Here is a 23341-nt window from a genome sequence, read left to right on the forward strand (position 1 = left end):
GCTATCCTTAGATAAATTGACATTTTCTATAGACATATGGCAATAAATTCTTTGAGATCTGGAGGAGGGCAGGGTTTTATTGAATCTGGACAGTATTGACACTGTTTTGCCACAGTCTACATCATATACATTTTTCAACGTGTATTTTTCAATATTAAACAATAATGTAGGTATTTATTGTGGTTGTACTGAAGTTAAATATAAAGCAAAATAAGCTACAAAGGCAATATTTTGGTTACCAAAATGTTTTACTAATTTAAAATATCTGCTTTGCACGTGGTTGGTTGTTTTTTTTTTTTTTTTGCAACAGGACTCCATCTTTTCTGTCCCTGTATTTACGCCATGTAGCTTTATGGTGGGATATTCCCCGTTCTGATTCCTGAAGTAGCTGAAAAACAATTAAAAACACACACCACACCAAAGTGCTGTGTATCCCTGCATGGGACTCCTCTAATGCTACATCCTTCATTTCAGCTGCCATCTGCTCCTTTGAATTCTCCTCTTGGCACGTTACACAATTTGCAGTTCAAATTTTCTGTGATGAAGATAGTGCTGCATGGAAATTATCTCAGAAATGCAGTATGCTGGTCCTCAGTCATGCTGAAAAGACTACTATAGCTTGGATTTAAAAAAAAAAAAAAAGTATATATATACTTTTGCTGTAGGGTTTATGAACCAAGCAAGGTATTTGAACTCAGACCTGTATGCCCCTGGTCTTATGCAGTTTTATTTAACATGTTGTAGACTATTCTCTGTGAAAGAGTGACCATTAAATACTTTACATTTTGTCTTGATGCAATCTAAAGACTTTACCTATTATGATAATTTTTTTTGTCCATTTGTTGATTTATAGAGCTTCATTCCCCAGCTGGGATGGCAGTACAATCTTTGTAGCTAGCATATTAGAAAATTTGCCAAAACCAGCTAAGTATTTGGGAAAGAACTAGAAATTTCAGGATACGTATTTGCCCTGAAATTTTAGGGTTTGAAAGTTGTTGAGTTTTCCTGTGTGTTTATTGAACTGTCTAGTGTGTATTTCAGTGAGGCAAGCTGGTCAATCTGGATGTAATCTGCTGGCAGCAGGCTGTCTGGTTCAGGTTAGTCTGGGGTGAGAAATGCCACAATAGTGTCACAAAAAGTTCATGCATTAAAGTTGTTATCTGTTGTTACAGGACCATGTAGAGTTGGGTTTTTTTTGTCTTAGCTGCTATTTTCTGCTCTGTTTTGAGCATTGTATATTGTGGTTTTGAATCTATTAGATGTTGGATATTGGATATTGTCAAGTAGTATTGTAGTAATTCTATCATCTTATTTCTGTTGGAAGACTCGGTGATGCTCAGACCCTGTTCAACATCTACTTATCTCAAACCAGCTTTGTTTCAGCCTGAATTTTTGTACCTTTGGGAAAGCCTTGCTCTCCTTTGGTCTCCCTTGCACAGAGACCAACTGCCAGGAGCTTCCCAGCTGTGAGTAAACTGTTATCAAAAGCAGATTAAACTGACCTCTCAGCCTCTGTCATCTCTATATTGAGATGCAACACATTTTCAGCTCATAATACAGAGGAACAGTGTATCTGGCATGGCACCCAGGTGCCTTTGACTTAGCCCGGATCAAGTACTAGGGTACACATTTGCAGTGACAGAGCTAATCCAGCCTCCTGTGGAGGCCAAAACCAGGCTCAAACACACTGTGAGCTTTTGAGTGGGCTTTCACTGTGTTTTGTTGTTTGTTTGTGTTTTTTTGTTTGTCTGGTGGTTTGGTTTTTGTTGGTATGTTTGATTTTTTGTTGATTAGTTGGTTTTGGTTTTATTTTCCAAGAGGAAGAATATCCATAAAATAAAAGTTATTACCATCATCATTATTACTTGGCAGTGCGACAGACAATGCTATTTTAAAATTCTCTATTCACATAAAAATAGCTGTTCAAATTTCCTTTAAAACACACAAACCAGTCAAGTGAAAAAGCTTCAGACAAGTGACTGAAATATGGAAATATGAAATTGTTTGTCTTGCAAGGCAAAATTATCTTTGTGTAACTATGGGGATATCCTGGATAGATATTTGTATCCATAAGTGTAATAGACACCAGCAGATACCTTCTTCACCATAACTAAACTTTATAGCCTTTTCTAGTATTTATTTTTAAGATTATGCATTTAGGTGTTGGAGAATGCTGCTTGAAATTTAAAGAAGCGAATGCTACTGTAGACTGATTTGCTATCTTAGTCACTCAGCTATTTGAATACGCTTGTTTTTTTACATAAAAGTACTAGCATATTTTCTGATTACATTCTCTGCTCTTTTGGAATATGCACATCTACTCAAGACTGCATATGGCAGTGTGTGTGTAAAATTTTGTGATATTTCAAGTCATGACAGAGTACTCCTGGTTTCAGAATTACAGCTTTAAGTACCGTTGTGCCTTTGGCAGCACTTGAAACCTTGGCAAGATCTGCAGCTGACTAAGAACTGAGTAATTGTTTTAAAACTAAATCTTTTTATGCTGTTTTCCTTAAGAAGAACATTCTGCCAAATAAGAGGCTCAGTAGGCACTCCATTGACTGCCTTGTTCCACAAGGTTTTGAGTATAAAGGCACTAAACACAAAAATCACTATTTAATCTTGTCTCTGCAAAATATAGAATTTAACCCAAAGAAATATTTTGTTTTATATTCAAGCATGTTCTCATTCAGCACCAGGCCCTGATACTTAGCAAAAAAGGAAGACTAGTGAGAATGAACTAGTCACCCTTGTTGGGTTTTCTGACAATGTCATTTTAAGATGCTAGTATGCTAGATTTTAATAATACCTGAAATTTTGCTCAGATAGTAATTTTGTATTAGCAATTTACTTATTGATATAAAATAACGAAGAGAAGAAAGAGTATGGTTTCCATAGGCTTTATGTGCTTAAGTGAATGTAAACCCATGAAGAGAGACAGGTTTCCTCCGTTAAGTGCCACAGGCATTTCTAGGGTTTCTTAATTAACAACGTTCTTTTCCATTTAGCATCTGTCATCCAGTCAGAGTTTCATCAGTTCATAGTAAGTTATCACTGGCGTACACTAAGGAGTTAACCGGTATCTTCCTTCTTGTTCTGCTTTGTTTAATTTACGAAAATAGCTGCAAACACGATTTCGCCATCTGAAGCTAGAAGGCGGCCCTACTGCTCCCAAGGGCCTGTGAATGGTGAAGGATGTGCTGGTGTCCCAGTAATACAATTACAATTAACACACCGTAACTGAACAAATGCAACTGTACAACTGTGAGATAACAACCTCTCACTCACACTAACAGATGTATCTTTGACCAGCTGGCATAAATTCATGGTGCATTTTCCAGATTCATCAGATTCGCACGTCTTGAAAACAGTCTGCTTTTGTTAGGATTTACTCCTCTTTATAACTAGGGGTGACAACTATTTATATCACTTGTTGCAGCCAGTTGAGTTGGTTGAGTTAGTTGGTGAGACAGCATTAAGCACCTGATCTGTGACTTGGAGGTGTTTTTAGCACATTTAATGGAATGGATGAGTTCGGATTCAGTGGGGGATTGGGTGGGAACAGAGTTTGTGTCTCTGCTTGAGGATGCGTTGCCTCACCAGTCATGCCAATACTGCCCACAGGGGTTGAGAACCAAAGAAGATCGAACCAGTTTATGGGAAGTATGAACTGAAGTCTGTCTAATGTGGAGCGGGTGAAAAGATAGACTTCTTAAGCACATAATTTCAATGAAACATCTGAGCATTAAAATCACATTCTTACTGATCGATGTTGAGTTTTCAGGAAGTCAGTCAGTCAGTCTTCATAGCGTTCAGGTCCTCTGAGATCCTGAGTTTTGATGGTGAGCAGAACATAATTTATTTTTGGCATCGCAATCAGAAAATGTTATGTACTCTTGGATCCTACTGTTCACAGATGTTCATTTGGATAATTTTGTAGAGCTCTTCCATAGCCTTTTCCATACAGATAATGTCATATATCTAAGTCTATTATTTATATATGTCTTACATTTCATTGGAATGTGAAAGGCGAACATATTTCACATTAATATAATATTAACACAAGTCTTAACATAAACACAAAACTAGTGCAATGTGTCATAATACATAATGCAGTATAGTACAGTATTAAACTGAATCTACCTCCCTCAAGTTACCTATGCTTCAAAGTTCAGATTTTTCCCAGACCTGTCAAGGCTTCTACTATTATAACAGAAACAATCAAAAGTTCAGTATAGGTATTTAGATACTGTCCAAGCATTGTCTTCTTACATTATCTTTCTTAAGCTAATATATTGTGGACAATATGTATCCTGGTATATGCTTTCCAAATCTACCCATGTCTTTTAGTTTTTTCCACTCCTGCACTTATATCATGCAGTTATCCACCCCTAAGGAAAACATGATTAAGCTTTCCCAACTGAACACCAGATTTTCTCAAAGGAAATAAAAAATAATGTTCGTGCTGCCACATGTCTTATGATATTTTGTCAATGATGCATTAAAAGAAGAAAAATGTTCTTGAAAAAGCTTTAAGGATGCAGAGTAGTTTACAGTTCGAAGTCACGCAATGCTGTAATCAGATCACAACTTGGGGATGTCTGTGACTGTTTTGGGGGATTTTATGTCGAATACCTGGCTCCTCTCTGCTAGTCTCGCTGCTCTGAAGTTGGAAGGAGAAACCCAGATCCACCACTCAGCATAGTGAGTCACCAGCTTGTGCCAGCTCAGTTGAGCAAGGCAATTCCAGCTTACTCCCTCTCCACCCCTTGGAAATAAGAAAGTAAATTACAGATAATTACTGTGGAGATGAGTCACTGTATAAATACATAGCATTTTAAAATAACCACAAGTTTTAAATCACTGCTGATGGAAAAAAAAAAAAAATGTAGCGTTGTGTAGGACATTTTTGGTGTGGTAATTTAGTGCTTTTATTTAACAAGTGGAAAGCAGAGTGCTGACGTTGCATTTGAGCTGGTATGATAAAGTAAAAATAGTCTATTCTTCGAGTATTCAATAGTTTGTTGAAGGCTGATAGATGATTTTAAACATCGTCTATCAAGCTATGAAGGGTGAAAGAAGTCATAGCATATATAACAAGAGATTAAGCTCATTTCATTTTTTAAAAAAGTATGCATTAAGTACAAATGGGTTAATATCTTCATATGTATTGTTAATATGCATCTGTAATTTCTGTTGAAGGTTAAGAAATACAGTATTGACAAGTAGATACGTCTTTTGCATTTTACAGAAGCAGTTCTCACTAACTCTAGTCTAACCCAGACAAGAATCAACATAGTCTATTCCTGAAGGAGCCTAAACCAGCTATCAAATAGTCAAAATTAATTAAATAAACAGGAAAATAACTTTATTGGCATAGCTGTCTTGGTGTCTGAGTGATTTATTTCAGCTGAGATTCAGCTCTCCAATTTTATTTAGACTTGTACCTAAGTGCAGAGCGGTCCCACTGAAACAACCCTCAGAGTAATAAGAGAATCCAGTTTTGAATTACTAATGCTGGTATTCAACTCAGTAATTAAGTCTAAAAATGTTATTCACATAGCAATCTGAAAAAAAAAAAAATGCTACTGGAGTTAATATTCTTTGTCTAATTGACAATTTTGTTTAACCAGATTTAATGCACAGTCAGTAGTATTTTAATTATTTGTTGCTCAAGCAATAGTTGAGCTTGCAGCTAGTACAGATTTTGGCACTTGTAAAATATGGTAATGGAACTTCTAACTAACTTTCATGTTCTGTTCTGTTTGTGTAGTCCTCTCTGCCAGTGGTACCTTGAGAAATTACAAGATGCTTGATTGACTTGGTTTTGTAGTTTATTTCTTTACTTCTGATTCTGTTATTCTTAAGGTTTAAATACTTAGTTTCTTTTTTTCTAGAATCAGCTGTCATGTTGTTATTGAACTAATCACATATCTGATTAGTTCCATTTAAAACCAGTAGAGTTGTGTTTTCCCTTCTTTCTTTCATTGTCCTCAAATCCTTGACTCTTACAAACACATGTTATTTAAATTCAGAAATTATTCAGTGAAAGCATATGTTATTGCAATATTTAAAAGCTTCATGTGATCTTTACATATGTACACCTCGAAATGGATTAATCTAGTTTCAAAATACACATCTAGACACCAAATGAGGAGTTACAAAAGGGAAGAGCTAGCCTCTTGAATACCTGATTTAGGTCAATGAGGATTGTGTTTCGTAATGTACTCTTCTTGTAATGTCTTAATTGTTTATCTGAACACTATATAAAGCTATATAAATAAAAATCGCCTAGTTACCTCAGGAAATATCAGTTGGAGATGAGATGGTTGGCTGGTGCTTCAGACAGTAGTTCATTATTTTCTACTGATTGGATTTGACAGGCCCCAAAAGGACACCATGCTTCTCTGCAATAAGAAATACCTCATATGTCCGGCATTAATTGTCACATACAGTCACACATAGAATATTGTACTGAATTAACCAAGTTTTATCATTGGTCTCAAATGCTGTTGGTGTCTGTTGAAAAAGTCTCTGCTATCTCTGACAAAGTTTCACTAAAAAGAGGAAAGATCTGCCTGCTCCTTTCCTTATTTCTCCCACCGTAATACATGGAGTGATGTTGGAGGCAAATAAGTCAATTTACCAAGCATGGCACTGATCTTTGAGAAAATGTTTGAAAACTTTATACATGCCAAGCGCAACCCCTGAAGCCTTCAGGGAGGATCAATGTTTGCTGTGGCTGTAGGGGCATTGTTTTATGAAACTGATTCTGCAAAAAATCAAACAGAGGAGCTTTCATTTCAACTGGTAGAAAAGACTCCTTAAAAGAGTGGTTAGTGTCATAAGAGAGTCTCTATATCACATTTATGGAGAATCCTCTCAGGTTTCTACATGTTTTTAGAGTATCCAAGTGAGAAACACTTGCTTGCTACTTTTTCTGTCATTGAAAACTTTGCAAGAGTGTGAGAAGACCATTTTTGTGATGCATGTGTATATAAAACATACTGACTGCAAGGAGATGAAGAGCTAGGTCACTGATGTACTTTTAAAATACAGTTTTACTGTGAATCCATCTGTTTCGTTATTTTGAATGAACAGGTAATAGATAGTCTGCAGTCAAACGTGCTTTCTGATGGTGATTCAAGGCAATTTAATGGTTATCTATCACCGAAAGGGAAATGGTTTACTATGAAGATATGAATTTGTATTGCTTTCCTCAGACACTAAACATACGGAGTGAAGAGTCCAATGGACAACTACCCATCCTTGCCTCCCTCCCAAAACAAATCAACAAACCCCAAAACCATCATTTTTGCTCCCTAAATACTTCATTTCAGGATCATTAATTCATTATTGCCAGCAGCAAGTTGGGGGAAAGTGAAGGAAACAGAAGGGTCAAGGAGGTGGGGAAATGGGAAAAAGGTGTGGAACGTACCTCTCATTGACAGCTAGTCAACATCTGGCTGAGCTGTGTCATCAGACAACGAATTTCATTAGATTACCAAATACTTGGGCCCTGTTGTTGATTTCTTAGAAGGCTTTACCTTAAGAACCGCTCTTTTTTAGTACTGCAACAGCTGGCAATAAATTTGGCTGCACAGAATTTGACACAAACTCTTCTGTTGAGCATCGCTGTTGTAGTATTGAGCCTGTCCCACCAAGCTGAATTAGAGGGAAAGGTTAAGAGTGTAACATTCTAAATGTAAGTGAAGATCTTAACTCATTAGCTTAGTTCTCCACTAAGATCTGTTATTCATGTTGATCAAACTATTTAGCCTAAAGTTTTTCATGGTCATATTGCTCATATATTAAGAAAATGCAAATAATATAACAGTTAAAACTATATGGATTTCTTCATCTGTATTTTTCTCTCTCCTTTCTCTTTCCCTTCCCTTCCTTGTCCCCACCCCCACTCCCTTTTTGCACAGCCTCGATTGAAGAGGAACCAACTTCAGCAGGTATGAATAATTTATGATTACATCTGCATTATGGTAACCATTCATTCACTGCTTTCTCTAAAATAATTTTAAACAGGTTTATTTTGGGTCTAATACATGCTAAATAGCCATATCACTGTTCACATTTTTTCTCTTCTATTTGATCCCCTTCCTTTTTTTTTTTTTCCTCCACATCCTTAATTTGGAGTCCATAGGAGATACACTCCTCCAGTAGTAATTTAAAATCTTATTTGCCACAGGTGCCTTCCTTTTTGTTTCTTCCTTTTTTAAAGCTGGCACATCGGACTTCACACAAGAAACCAGGTCAAAAGCAATCAGGAGTTCAAAAAAATGATTGTTTATTCTAGCTTTTTATCTGTCTTTATGCTGGTGAAGCTCAATCATCTGCATGACCCCTAAAACTGGCATCCTTAAAGACGGTGCAACCTGGGAACAAGCAGTGAAGGAAGGGAAGGGCAGCAGGTGTAGAAACATCCTGTTCAAAGAAAACATTCTGCAGACTATGGCCTGAATATCTGCTCAGCGAACTTTTATTTCCATTGACAGGCTGCCAAGTAGTGAGAACCATTAACAACACAGTCATAAAAATTAGTTTAGGAGCTCCCCAGGAGACACAAACACGTAGTGTTTATTCTATTGCAAAGATTAATTATTTCTAATTAATTGGCAATCCATTAGCGTGGGAGTATTTAAAGAAAAAGAAGACAACGTACCAAAGAAAAATGCCACTAAACAGCTTAACATATTTGAAATGGCATTGAGTTGTATAAACTCAGTGAGCTAAAACATCAAATGGGTAGGGAGTCACTTTATAGTGTCTTGTTAAAAGAAGTAAAGGTCTCCAGAGGACCAAAGGAGAAAAGGTAAGGAAAGTGAATGAAGAAAAGATGGCAAGGAAGGATTGAACACTGTTTACAACACTAACCTCAACTTGGGAGCAATATAAGTAATTAGGGTACGGTGGAGAACAATAAATGAAAGGATGGAGAACAAAACCTAGAGTAGAATGTGAGAGGGGGAGAATAGTTAAGACTAGCACTGAATAGAGAAAGAAGCAAAAGGGAGCTTTTAACATGAAAATAGTAGTGGAATGGAAAGAAAGCATGACTGAGGTGAGAAAAACTGAGAAACAGAATAACTGAGAAACAAAGGAAGAGTTTGGGAAGGTACTGTAGAGTACTAACACACCCCTGAGGAGTATATCTAAAAATTATTAAGCATCAGCCCCCAACTGTCGGTTTCTTGAGAGATCTGTCAGTCTTGAAATTTTCATGGAAAATATCTTAATAGAAACCTAATGCAGCTGTTCAGTAGAAGTATCAGTTACAAAAATAGATTATTTTTTAGATGAGAAAGAGAGAAAAAAAAACACCCTTTTTTTTTCCTTTATGGAATTAGTTTCAGTATGCACATTTTGTAGAGACAGAATTTAGAGGCATATACGGATACACTGCGCTAACGTTCAAGATAGTATTGCTAGGGTTGTGCATTGTAAAACCATCATTCCTGGTGCAACCAGTGGATTGTTTCATGGAGATATCGCTTCCTTCTTTGCATTTTGAACATCACCACCGTTTTTGTGAAAGCCTGTAATATGAGCCGGCCAAGCTAATCAGATGCATCAGCTGAGAATGGGTACATGGAGGGAAATGGAATTTATAAGTCAGCTATATGGGCTTCACTATAGATCTCCATTCAACTCACCAGCTGAAATTTCAATAATTTCACAAAAGTCTGCAGATCCTTTATTCTGTCCCTCAGGAGCCCTTGCCTTATGGAGTGTCAGGTGACATGGTTTGCTTCATTTAAATGGTTTGGTTTTAATAACTTCTGACTGTTTTCTTTTACTCGGCCCTACTATCATTGCTTTGTTTATTTCCTCACATAATTCTTCTGTTCAACAAAGCTCAGCCAACAATTTAGAATTAATATCTTTGAGCATTGCTCCATCACAGGATATTCCTAAATGTTCTTTTTTTTTTTTTTTTAAATTCACTCATTATCAATAACATTTTTTACACTGATATTTTTTCAAATATTTCCCACAAGACTTGATCAGATATGTTTCAAACGAAAATCATATACTTACTTGTGGTTAGTTAAGTGAACTGCACCTAATTTTTAGACATTGTTTATATTGTTATAGTTTCAGGGTTTGTTGGCATCTGAAAATGTGCCACAATTAGTTACGCAGTAATTAGCTATACTAGTTTAACTTTCTGCTTGAAAACTCTTAACAGAAAGAATGGTGACCTTTTCATGTTTGTTATTCCATGAGAGAATGCCATTTGCAGTGAAAGTATACGTGAGAGATGCACGGATACTGCAATACAGGTAGATATTCCCACACAAACAAGTCAACAACCAGAAATACACAAACATACAGAACCAAAATGTTTTTTGTTCTTTGGTTTGGACAGATTAACAATGCCTCTGGCGTGAATGGTAAATGGAAGATTTACAATATGAGACAAGGTATTTGTGAACATTTGTGCAAATCTTAACTGCTCAGAAATTATATTACAAAGGAACATGACTAAATACCTGCAAAATTAAGCTAATTAATGAAGCAGTAATACTTTCTGGTATTTAATCTGTTTCTGGAACATTAATACTTCACATGGTTATATTCTTCGGGAATTATTTTTGAAACAAATGTTTTCTTGGGAAATATTTTAATTACTTTGAAGTTTTTTTGTCAGATTTAATTTGACTAAACTTCTCCAGGCCCAGAATGTTTTGTTTTGTTTTGTTTTGTTTTGTTTTGTTTTGTTTTGTTTTCTCTTCAGATGATAATTTCCACCTTTGGGAAAACAGTCCCAGTCTTTGCTTTTAGTAACAAATTGTGGATCTTAAACTGTTCTCCTGGATATTAATCGAGTATAAACCAACTCTACATTTGCATGGAATATGACTATGATCAAAATAAGATATATTTAATAAGGATACAATTTTTTAGAAAGTCCATAAGATGAAACAATAATTTTCTGTACAGGTGTATGCAGCTTGTTTTGGATCTTCCTCATCAAAGCAGTGAAGTATGTAGTTAGTATTTGAATAGCCAATGTGTAGTATACCTATTGTGTTTGTGTCATGTGTTTAAGCATGTGTTTTCTAGGTTGCAGCTCAAATTAGGTGCAGTGGAAGTACAGCCTAGAAGCTCAATATAAATTTTAACAAAAAGTGCACTATGTTGCTCCTGATGGGGGTGAAACTCAAAACAAGACTTTTGCATTAAGAGCAGGAAAAAATGTTTCAAATTTAGTGATGAAGGGCATGCGTGTGAAAATGAAGTAATTTTTAAAACTTCATTATAAATACATTACTTGTCCTAACTTTTCCAGAGGAAAATTTATAGATAAAATGCAATTATCCTTTACCTAAGATTAATCTATGTCTTAAAATTTAATTAGCAATACTATCTCTTCAGATGCTTTATAATTTTTTGTTTTTATTGATTTTGCTTTAAGGTATGACCAGATGTTGTTCTTGCTTTGACAGTAACAGATTAGTGCATTCTTAGGGGATTGTTTCAATACAACTTATTTCTGTGATTTTATTGACGTTTATAAAGCTGTGTGTTCTGCCTCAGGCAAATACCTCTTCCTCAGAGCACAAATGCAGTCATGCAGTCTGAAGGATGCAGAGGTGCTGAAAAATAGATAAAAATTATACCTGAAGCCTCATGCAGTCACCAAGAGTGTGTCACAGTAATTTCAGTGGGATGACCTTGTTCAGGCAGAAAGCGAGTTCTATTTGCCACCAGATTTTGCGCTTCTCCAAAAAAGCAGCAAGTTTCCTCAAGCTTGTGACATTTATCTTAATGGAGTGTAATTAACCTTCTGATTCTAGTGGTGATCCAGTAGTGTTGGGAAGGAGGTGTGCACATGCTTCCAGCCGCAAGGTCCAGTAGTCATCGCTTAGCATTCAAAACTGTTAAAAGTACCCTATAATTGTTTTCTAAACACTCTGAGGTAAGAGAGTGTGTTTAGTGTTACCATTGCAGGGGAGGAAAGATGAGATTAATTGGAAGGCAAAGTATATTTTTCCAAACAAAAACTTATTAAAGAATATGAAGTACTTCAAGTTGCAGCTAATACATTAATTTTGTGAGGATTATAAATATTTTTTGAGAATTTTGTGAATATTATATACTTTTAATTGACCTGTGATCCAGAATAAAATTAGAATTTCTTTTTCTATTTAATCAAAGGGACAAAACGATACTATTTCACAGGCCTAAGTGCTAAGCATTACTGAAGTTTAGATTTTTAAAAAGTATGCAATCTTGTTTTAGCCAAAAGTAGAATTTTTTTCAATTTTCTGGTAAAATTACTGGTTCTTCAGAAATAATTGTTTATGGAACATGGTGAGTTTAAACAAACAAACAGAACAGAATTTGTATTGTAAAAATGTGAGCCACATTTAAAAAAAAAAAATAAGTGGTTTTGCTTGTTCTAAATACCCCTGCATGTAAAAAATCACTGAATTAACATTTTCCATAGATCTAAAATGGTAGACATAAAATAATTAAAATCCGAAGTTTTCCCTTGTCCCAGTCTATTTTGAGGTAAATTCATAAATCGAATTTTTAAGATTTTGACTTTTCGTAACTCTTTATGGTGGAAGGTAGGAAGGTTCTAGTCAGCACCATCTTAGATAGCTTTATATCAGATAGATTATAATAGTTTGATATTAGTTTAGAATGTAAGCAGATTCAGATCGAACATAAGAAATACATTTTTCATGATGAGGGTGGTGAGGCCCTGGCACAGGCTGCACAGAGAAGCCGTGGATGCCCCATCTCTGGCAGTGATCAAGTTCAGGTTGGATGGGGATATGAGCAACCTGATCTGGTTGAAGGAGTCTCTGTGCATGGCAGGGAGTTTGGGCTAGATGATCTTTAAAGGTCCCTTCCAAAAAAAAAAAAAAAAATTCTGTGATTTTGTAAATGAAATTTTAGATAGGTCTTTTGTTTGGGCAGAGTAATATTATAACCACTTTTTCATTGTCTTTCCTTCCATCATGTCAGCAAATGCCTTTACCTTTTGGTGTTCAACTGCTCATCAAAGAGCAGAAGATAACCAGTTGGTTAAAGTGCTGGCAACCTGTTGTTGATCCTCAGAGAACTATATTATGAATTCAAATGGAAAACACTCGAGATCTTACTGAGTTTAGTATTTACACAGGAATTATCCTTGTATCCTTATGTTCTAACTATACTGTATGTTTCACTTAAAAAAACTTAACTGATTGTGAGTATGAAATTAGATTTCACAAAAGCTATCTCTTCTTCCTGAAAATAATGTCCTAATGGCCTCCCATTGATTGCAAGAAGTTCAAATGGTAACTGCTTTAATGAGTATCAGAAAAGAAAAAAAGAAAATAAACATATGTTCCTAGCTTATTGCAATAAAACTTTACAAAAAGTTCAGGAGGTATTTAATCTTCTTACTTTCTCACCCTCAAAACCTCAAAGCTACATCTAGTATAGTCTCAAGGACTTCAATTTACTGACTGCTGTACAGCAGCATGCTAAGTGTTGTAGTTTTGTGAGAGCATTCTGTCAGGCTGTCTTTTGAGGTACAATAATTATGCTGTGGAATGCAAAGCTATTCTATTTCACACATTTTGAAGAGGAAAAGCATCTTTTCATATTATTCTAAGGTAAAGGAATTGCTGTTCCCTCGGGGTCTGTAATAGGGTTTTTACTCTCTTGCTTAACTTGGTTTATGCATTTGTACTAATTCCTTTTCTTTTTCTTCTTGAAATGCGTATTTTACTTTTCAGTGCCTGAAGCTAACTTGTTAATTACTTTTACATATACTTCAAGAAAAATGTAGACTAAATCAGAACATTATAGAAAGGTCATGTTGAACCCTACTCCGATGTAAATGAGGTTTACGCAGTGGAAATAGCTCTAGATTCCAGGTGGCACTGAAGGCTATTACAGTAGGCTGTCACATTTTAAAGCTGGAAATCTTGCTTAGGTCAGGAATGGAAATTAATTAGTATTTTCAGTCTATCCCTCAGTGAAAGTTTGTCCATATATCATAAAAATAGCTCATTTTGGCAAAATTCCTTGCTTCTTTTCAGGATTAGACAGAAAGAGTGCTAGGAGGCTGAGATTAGCCTGCAGTGCTGGCAACTATCTGAGAAACTCATACATGGGCAAAATTTTTAAATAATCTGCATAAAGAGTGATATTTCTGGTGAGTTTACAACCTTCATCACCATATACCAATAAAAGTGGAAGTGGAAGATCACAGTGTCCCTTAAGCCAGCTATTGCTTTATGTCATGAACATTTTATTTTGGTTGCTTATCACTTTCTCACCTGAACTTGAGACAGGAATTTCCCATACCAGGCATCTGCCTCAGGCTGAACTCAGCTCAAATCGCTTCACTGTTTCTCATAATGAGGTTAAGGAAAAATGGTGTTCTGCTGCTCCTTTTTATTCTCAAAGCTGTTCTACTGAGAAACCTTGCTGCACCGATACTTCAGAGCTGGGACAAGCAATTTCACAGTGAAGTGTCAGAGGTTGCTGTTCTTGCTGCCATGGAAAAGTCCACAGAGTCAGCCAAGGAGGTAGGCCTAGTTCACACTCAATTAGCAGAGGCAGGTCCTAACCTAACAAAGTTGAGAAGTCGGTTTTAAGGAAGCCGGCAGTTTGTGCTGCTGTCTGAAAGTGAGTGAAATCAAGTCTGCCATGACAACTACCAATGCATCTCTGTATCATGGAGAGCAGAACAGATGGAGGTGTCACCCCAGAAGGGGAAAACAAGAAGCAGCTTTGCAGCTGTCTAGACCTTGCTTGGCCAAATACAAAGATCAGAGCTAGCAGTTAAGACAGGGTCGTGTGAATAAAATAGTAAAGAATTGTCACTTAACACTGATTGCTTCAACCTCTGAAGATGAAGCAAGAACAAACAAGGCAAAGAAGAAAAAATCCCTCATTTTTAAAAAGCGTAGAAAGGAGAACCGCAAGAACTACTGACCTGTCAGCCTCGCCTCTGTGCCTGGGAAGATCATGATTCCATTCCATTTGGATGTTCCTAGAAGCTGTGCTAAGGCACATGGAGGACCAGAAAGTGATTTGAGACAACAGGGTGTACCTTGTTGTGGCCTTTCAATACTTAAAAGATGCCCATACAAAAGATGAGGACAGACTTTTTAGCACGGTCTGTTGCGATAGGACAAAAGGTGATGGTTGTAAACTAGAGGAGGAGAGATTCAGGCTAGATATGAGGAAGAAATTTTTGACACTGAGGGTGTTAAGAGCCTGGCCCATGTTGGCCAGAGAGGTGGTGGATGCCCCATCCCTGGAGACATCCCAGGCCAGGCTGGACGGGGCTCTGAGCAACCTGAGCTGGTGAAGATGTCCCTGATCATGGAATGGGGGTTGGACTGGATGAGTGTTGAAGATCCATTTCAAGCCAAACTTTCCTATGATTCTATGAAACTACTGTTCTTGTTGCTCCGGGGATCTCAGTATACTCTATTGCTCCTTGTGTTGTCTGTCCTTCCAAGAAGTAGAGCTGAAGTGCAGGAGAAAATATGACAAATAACTAACCAAGGCAGAGAGCAGATAACAAATCCTCTCCTGTTAGAATGGACAGATTTTCATCTGAGAAGTGACGGAAACTGAGACAGAAATTGTGGAGGGAGAAGGAAGTTTGCAGGCAAATAAATTAGATTAATGAATTTTACATAGGCACAGAGTGAGTGGGTCTGAATATGTGCACACAAAGGGAAAGGCTGCAGTGGGATTATCCATGTTGGGTTCTCTGCTGCTGGAAGAGTTTTCTCTATTTATGTGGCTATTTATTTCTGATTTCTGCTTCCAACAAACTCATGCTTTCTTGCTCTCTTCTTTAGGCTCATTCTAATGATTATACAGCTACATATTGAGCTGCACCACGTGGCTGTTCCTGCTGAAAGTATCCTCTTCCCTAATGCAATTTCCCTCATAGAGTTGGTGTTCATTTGGTTCAGCTCCTTGATCTGACTTACCATGTAGTGACGTGTGCTGTCAGTGGGAAGGGGCATTTGGTGGAAATACGTAGTGAAAGCTGTAGCAAAGAAAAAATTGTCTATTTTTTGGTGAGCTATTGTAAATAAATTGCATTACAGCAGTCAAAGATTCCAATACAGGCATTAAATGCATGGAAAGTGGAAAAAAAAAAAAAGAACAAAAAAAAAAGAAAAAACCCAAACAAATACTAATGAAAGTAAAACAAGGAGGAGTACTGGTTGGTTCGGGATTTGAAAGCAGGTTAAAAAGCCTGATGAAAAGGACTCTGTTAAAAATAGTATCCCAAAGAGGCTTATTTTGTGCCTATTTTCATTTTAAGCTGTCTTATGACCATCTTTAAAACACTGGATTCACAGTGAAAATAGAAGAGTACCAAGGAAGAAATTTTACTCATTTTCTGTTCAGTGCAAATTTAAGTGGTTTTTAGTTAGTAAGGCTTTGAATTACATATTCATTCAGGAGGATGAAGAAGTATTGAATAATGACCCATTTGTAGGATGACTGGTCCTGTAGAAAGATAGTACATGGTAGCAAAGTTAAGGGCTCTAAAGTAAACGTTCTTTTGAAGATGCTAAGTAAGGTTTGCATGGGCAATGAAGCAGACCATTCCATGACAGTCGTTGTAAGCCAAATAATATTCATCAGTGTAAAGTTTTAGTGGTGTCGCATACTATTATGAGAGACAGTTCTTGCCCATGTGTGAATCTGAAATCCTGACTGTTGACAGTTGTGCATTTGACACTAAATTGCGCCAAGACTATTTGGGCAGTAGTCATTTTGGACATCAGTGCAGAAACAGTATGGGTAGATGTCATCTCATCCTGATTTCGTTTTCAGGAGTGAGGAGTACAATCTAGGTCCATCTTTGCAGTCAAAGAAAAGGAACAGAAACCTGTGGAGGACAAGTCATCTCAGGAAGTTAGATATTTAAAAAAAAGCAAGCAGTTATTCCTTCAATTTTCTTTATTTACTACAGAAGGAATGTGCATAAATCATGTCAATTAGGGAGAAACTCTGAATTTAAGTAAATCCTTTTTTCTGGTTACTATAGGAAGAACCCACAAGTAGACTTTGGTTTTATGTAGCTTAGAATTTTGGTGTGTATTCACATATAAGAATGCACACATTTCTGATTATTCTCCTGAGGTTTTTAGGACCTCATCTTGTAAAACTGTTGATTTATGTTGTCATTCATTTTTCTTCACACTCATTTATGATATCTCCTTCCAGGATATACATTAAGTACATTAATATTCTGTGCTTCAAAGATTTTGAGCCTACAGAAAGCTAAATCCATTTATAACAGCACTGATGCAAGTTTATAAAGATCAGGCTTCAAATAATTATAGTTATAGAAATAAATAAAAGTAGCTGTCATAAGCTTTCCTGAAATCTAATGATCTTCGAGGTATAAGTTATACACTCTTGGTGCTGACTACTTCAAGATAACATTTGTAAATTCTGAGCAAAGTTAACCAGCGTGAATTTTACAAGTACTATGTACTATTGATATGATTATAATGCACCAGTCTTGTGTTGGAGGAACGGTACCAGAAAAGCCTTAATTTGAGAGTATTGTGAAATCAATATATAACGAAACAGTAGAAAAAAATTAATTGGCTTACAAAGGAACAGAAAAGTGTTAAGTATTGCAGGCTCACACTATGTACAGTCCAGTCCTAGGTTCTTTGGTGTAATAAACAAGAGAAGGAAAAGAAAAAAAACCATATTTTAAGATTAAAACCAAGAACAAATTAACCATCTATGTTATTATTCAATTGCCATGTTATGATATTTAATAGCAGAATGAATGGGAAATATTATTATCTAATAACTTTCCTAGGAATGACTCTATATCACAATTTCTACAATTTTACAAGTTGGCTGATATACTGAAAGAGCCAAGGAGAGCCTTTAACCATAAAAATAACTTTTTATCATGTATCCTGCAAATCTGCTGTTCTAGTAAGTTTTCTTTTCACTTCGTATATCTTGTTCTTAGATAAACACATATATTTTTATCCATAACTCTTGTTTAGTAAAAAGCAAGTAAACAAACAAAAGCCTACTATGATTCTTGGTAATCTATGCTGATTCTTGGTAATCTTGCACAATAAAAAAAAGTCTTCTTACAACCAGAATCCTTGTCCTACCTTTTCAGTAGTTCAAATCCTATTATGTAAGGGTATTAAAGAACTTACAGATGTGCCTAAGCTTAAGCAGGCTGGATAGCTGCTAAAGCAAGTAAGGAAGCACCAAGGAAAACTCACAGGCTTGTGTCAAAGTAGCAGAGAGCATGCCTGAGCTGAAAGAATATGGTACTTCTGCTTGATTCACTCCCTTTTGCAACCGATTTTATAATCAAGGAAAGATGTGACTTTTAGGATTTGGATGTAGGTACATAGGTTGCAGAAAGGCTATATGGAGGAATTGTTTGTAGATACAGGTAGCATATTTTATTGAATCAGCTGGTAGGTGAAATGAACAGACATTCAGGCACATGTGTTTTTCTTATGTCTGAAGCAGCAGTATTTTATCAATTGTGATCATGGATATGCATAATACTATTACATTGCTGTGGATTTCTGGTGCATCAAAGACAGGGAAGTGTTAAAACTGACAGATAATGGGATTATCTGCAAATGGAATTAAGTGCCCTGGAGAACTGAGCAGAGGGTTTAAAATAGAGGTGAGGTGAGTCATTTTCTTCCATATAGTCTTTCTTATCGTGAATCTCTGTCTCATCAGCTACTGATCTGATGTCCAGTTACCACGAAAATGAGTTTCTTCCTGCATTGCTGTGCTGGTTTGACTGAAAATGAGTTAATTTTCTCCATGCAGTTAGAAACCTTTCTTTTCAATAGCTAGCACAGTCATTATTTGGACTTAGCTTGAGAACAAGAGATAACATCCCGGGACAGAGGTGATATTTTTAATTGCTCTGGTCTGAGAACCAAGGATGTTCTGAGTTCTGCCCACAGGTGTGACGTATCAAGGAAGGGGAGGTATGGATGCGGCAGAGCTTGACTGACATCCAGACAGATCGATAAGAGTATCGCATACAATTAGCATCACGTGAATTATTTAAGGAGAGTTGGAATCTTCTGGTCTCTTACTTCTTCACCTTCTTTGGTCTTTTTGTTAGAGACGGGAGAGTTCTGTTTGGGATGGTTAGTTCGGTCTCTTGCCTTTTTGCAGAGGTCTCTTGGCCTTTCTGCCTTTCTTCCTTTTTTTCTTTCTCAGGAATTGGCCGTTCAGGACCAGGTGCTGTTTTCTGGGACTGGCTGCTTGGTGTGGAGGGAGTTAGTGAGGAATTGCATTGAGTATCTTTTATTTCATATTCTATTTCCTTTATATATATATATATATACTTACTAGCAGTATATTAGTATTTTGTTATTTTATTAAACTATGTTTATCTCAATCCAAGTTTCTCCCTTCCCTTTTGATTCTCTGCCTTTTTTGTGGGGTGAAGAGGGGGACAAGCGATCAGCTATCATGGTTGTATTACTAGCTCTGGTTAAGCCATAACGATTGCACTATTAACTGTTCTTCTGCCTACTACCAATCCTCACAAAACCCCTACCAAGTGAAAAAAGCCCAGCTATCCCAAACGGCCTTGACTCTGGCTTCAATCAGTATTATTTGCCAGTAAGGTGTCAGCTAACTGAACTCTCTGAGTAGCTGTGTTAGTGAGGGGTTAAGAAGATCTTTAAGTCTATCTTATCTTGAACAGAGAAAATAATGTTGAAGGAAGATTTGGCATTTACATTTTAATGAACAGTTGCAGGTTGCCTGCCATTAACACTGACAAAGACTGAACAGCCCCCATCAAAATATATCTTTGAAGGAACATTACAAGCAAAATCCAGATGTTATTATCTTGAAGAGAACATAATTTGATTTATGAGCATAGAAATGTCAAGCAAAGGCTTGACAGGTCACTCAGCCAGGGCCGTGGGTATTTCTGCATATATGCAGCAACTTCTTAGACCATTTCTTGCAGTAACAAATATCTGACACTTCTTTCATGTCTACCAATACTCATTGTTACCCTGATAGATTGACTTTCCATATGCTAATGACCATTTGCCAGAGCCAAGACTCCCTTTTTTCTTTTGTCTTAAAAACTGCATAAATTATTTTTATTGTACATTCTTCTTAAACCTTTATTGCTGCAATTAAAATGCATATAACTTTTTGCCTTTGTAAGTCTTTTATATAAACAGTATTTTACCTCAGAGCATGAATGTCCATTATTAGGCTTAAAGAAAGAATGATATGTAGTATTCAGCTATCGTCTGCTGTATTGTGTAATCTCATCTATACAATTGTAGTATTTCAAAATTTTATTTTGGAAACAGCTATTTTTTTTTTCTTTTTTTTTTTTTCCACTTAGATAAAACTGTTGACTTCAATAGTACTCCTTGTGAGTAATTACTATCTGACTTCAAAATTGTGGCAAAGATATTTACATAAGACCCAAAGTACTGTAAAGTAATAAATACCAGATGAAAATTATCAGTATGACTGGAGATAAGTAAAAGTATGGAAGCGTTTACAGTCCAGTCCAAAAGTGCATATTCATTACTTATTCAAGACACATCTTCCACTAGCTGCAATGAGAGTTGTGGTTGTATGACAACTGTTCTGAAAAAATAACTAGGCTGAAAATGTAACATGCTCCCATGAATGTCTAGTTGTCTATTACTAAAAAACGTTAAAATGAGTTGTACTGTTATAAACTTTAGATGTTGTTTGAATTGTGCCAAATAACCTGAGAAAATACTAAAAATTAATAAAGTTTTATTGAAATGGCTAGCTAAGATGAGGAAGCCATAATCCAAGAACAAAAAGGTCTGGATATAGATTTACATATTCAGTTTGCCTGCGGTACCATATTTTAACATTTACTTGAAAGCATGAATTAGCATTCTACAACATTATTCCAAGTCTTTGTTACAGCTGTTCATGAATTTCATTAGTTTCAATTTTTCTACAGTGTTTTGTCCTGTTAAGACTGCAGAACAGTATGTATTCATTAATATACACTAATAGAATGGGTGACTATATTTCAATATCTGATTCTTAAACTTTCCATATCAACTGGGAATTTCTCAATTTTTTTTTTTTTTCCTGCAAAACAATAATACTAGACATTTTTGAAACAAAATGCAAGTCAATGATCCTGTCAGGTCAGTGTTTTGGTTTAGCTTCCTGTGAACAGGGGCAGTGACAGAAGATGTAAGGTAACGTATTTATCGTCAAGTTTTGTTTCAATCTAAAAGTTCCATAGCAGATCACAGGCAATGTGTTGCAACCTCTTAAGAAATTCCAAATAAAGACTTTCATTCAGATTGTTTAAGTCATGTAGCTAGGGACATCCTTGATGAAAGGACACATTATATTAGTGAAGTTGTTTCATAACCTCTTGGTCTTGTTTTTGTCATTTGGAGCCTAAATGCAGCACATTTTTGATCCATGTGAAATTCTCTGTGCCTGACTCCATTACATCGACAGATGAGTAACATTATTAATTCCCTTTCAGGAACCATATCCAGCTAACAATTAGACTAGATCGGAAAGAGAATATTAACATGCACTCAGGTTGTCTATCCTGAGGTGAGGGGAAGTTAATTATGTCTAGTTCATGCCCTCATCATTTCAAATCACTCATTAATATGGTCGTCATGATGCCTGTGCACAGATCTGTGGATCTTGCAAACCAGACGAAAGTTGGATGTGTCAGACAAGATACCCATGCCACAGCTGACAATGTACACCAGGAAAGAGTGTGTGGCTCCAGGGGAAGTCTACCATGACATTCCCTAAAGAAATATGCTTGTGTCCTTGGGAGTGCTGCAGATTATGCTCCAGCCCTTGCAGAATGCTCTGCTGAAGGCAAAATTTACCTGTGCAGAGAACTGTACTTGAACAACAACAGCTGCATTGTGTGTAATAGCACGAAATGGAATTTTGAGTTGAAGCATTGCTTATCAGAAGAAAAACTAATCTCCAGTATTGCTTTGCAGGAATTATTACTATTGTCCAAAAAAAATAGGTCAGTATTTTCATCCATGTACAACGAACTGCAAGTGAATCACCGTAATCAACAGCAATTAATTTGTATTTGTGTTGTGCATGTAGTTGGTGCAAAAGAAGCAGACATCCAGTAATTTTACTATGTATCTTAAAAACTGAAGGAATATAACAAGAGGAAGAAATTATTTTACACTGAGCCTAGTAAAACCCTGTCCCAGGTTGGGCAGAGAGGTGGTGGATGCCCCATCCCTGGAGACATCCCAGGCCAGGCTGGACGGGGCTCTGAGCAACCTGAGCTGGTGAAGATGTCCCTGCTCATGGCAGGGGTGGCACTGGATGAGCCTGAAGGTCCCTTCCAACCTATTGTATGATTCCAAACTATTCCAAACCATTGTATGATTCTATAACTAAAAACATTGTTTGTGATTTTAAATTGGGATGGTTGTGCAGTGTGTGGGTTTCTGAGTTGGCAAGAGATCAGTATGAAGCAGGAATGGTGTCTGAGGAGAAAGAGAATGATGATCCTACTAAGGAGGGAGTAAGAGTTGGAGAAGAGTGACAGAATCTGGAATTCGAAAGGATTTAGGGTAGTGTACAAGAAATCAGAAGTGTTTGATGACAGCTGGAAAAAAAAAAAAAAAGTAAAGTGGAAAGGAATATATTTCCTCTGTCCTATATCCTAAGGGAAATGGCTGACTGGAGTGCAAGTCTTGTCTATTTCCCTTGGTTTCTGCTGTGGACAATTTTATGCTTTTTTGGACTATATATATATTTTACATTTGGTGATTCTCTTTCATCACTTTTTAGTAATATTTCATGTCCTAAGGATAACCACCCTATGAGATTCTCTTCTACTCTTTCAGTGTCATTAATGCGACACTAGTAATGAGACCTGACTCATACAAATATGAATATGAATAGCATAAGTTTAGACTGTTGCATTTTTTAGTGGAATGCTCAGCAGGAGGACTAACTGGATTTTTATCTATTTGCTGTTATAATTAGTTTCCAAATAATATTTCTAGTTTGTTGTTGTTTTGTTGTTTGTTTGTTTGTTTTTTTCATTTTCCCATTTTTTAGCAGAACATAGTGAAAAAGGATAAGAGTTACAATCACTGACAGTTTAAAGTGCAGTGAAACAGTGAAAACTGACATCTTCATATATGATGACAAGAATAACAATATAAAAATAGCACTGTTGCACAGAAATGCCAATTGACTGTAAGGTTCTATGCTAGATAATTATGCATAGTTTCCTTGTTACTGGGTATATTTTATTCAAGCAACAGACCAATGCAGTAAA

The 23341-nt window shown here is 36.4% G+C and overlaps 1 protein-coding gene across 4 annotated transcripts in view; it reads left to right on the top strand.

The window, feature by feature from the left end:
• The window catches only part of EDIL3 (EGF like repeats and discoidin domains 3), a 250484-nt gene that overhangs the window by 91004 nt on the left and 136139 nt on the right, over positions 1-23341 (top strand). For 3 of the 4 annotated variants that reach the window (XM_071801892.1, XM_065860557.2, XM_071801893.1), the window contains one exon: positions 7932-7961. The exons of the other annotated variant lie outside the window; for it this stretch is intronic. In XM_071801892.1, coding sequence (XP_071657993.1) covers positions 7932-7961 — 30 coding nt within the window. The remainder of the gene's footprint in view (positions 1-7931; positions 7962-23341) is intronic. 4 annotated transcript variants of the gene reach the window in all.

Source organism: Patagioenas fasciata, chromosome Z, assembly GCF_037038585.1.
Source record: "Patagioenas fasciata isolate bPatFas1 chromosome Z, bPatFas1.hap1, whole genome shotgun sequence".
NCBI classification, from domain to species: domain Eukaryota; kingdom Metazoa; phylum Chordata; class Aves; order Columbiformes; family Columbidae; genus Patagioenas; species Patagioenas fasciata.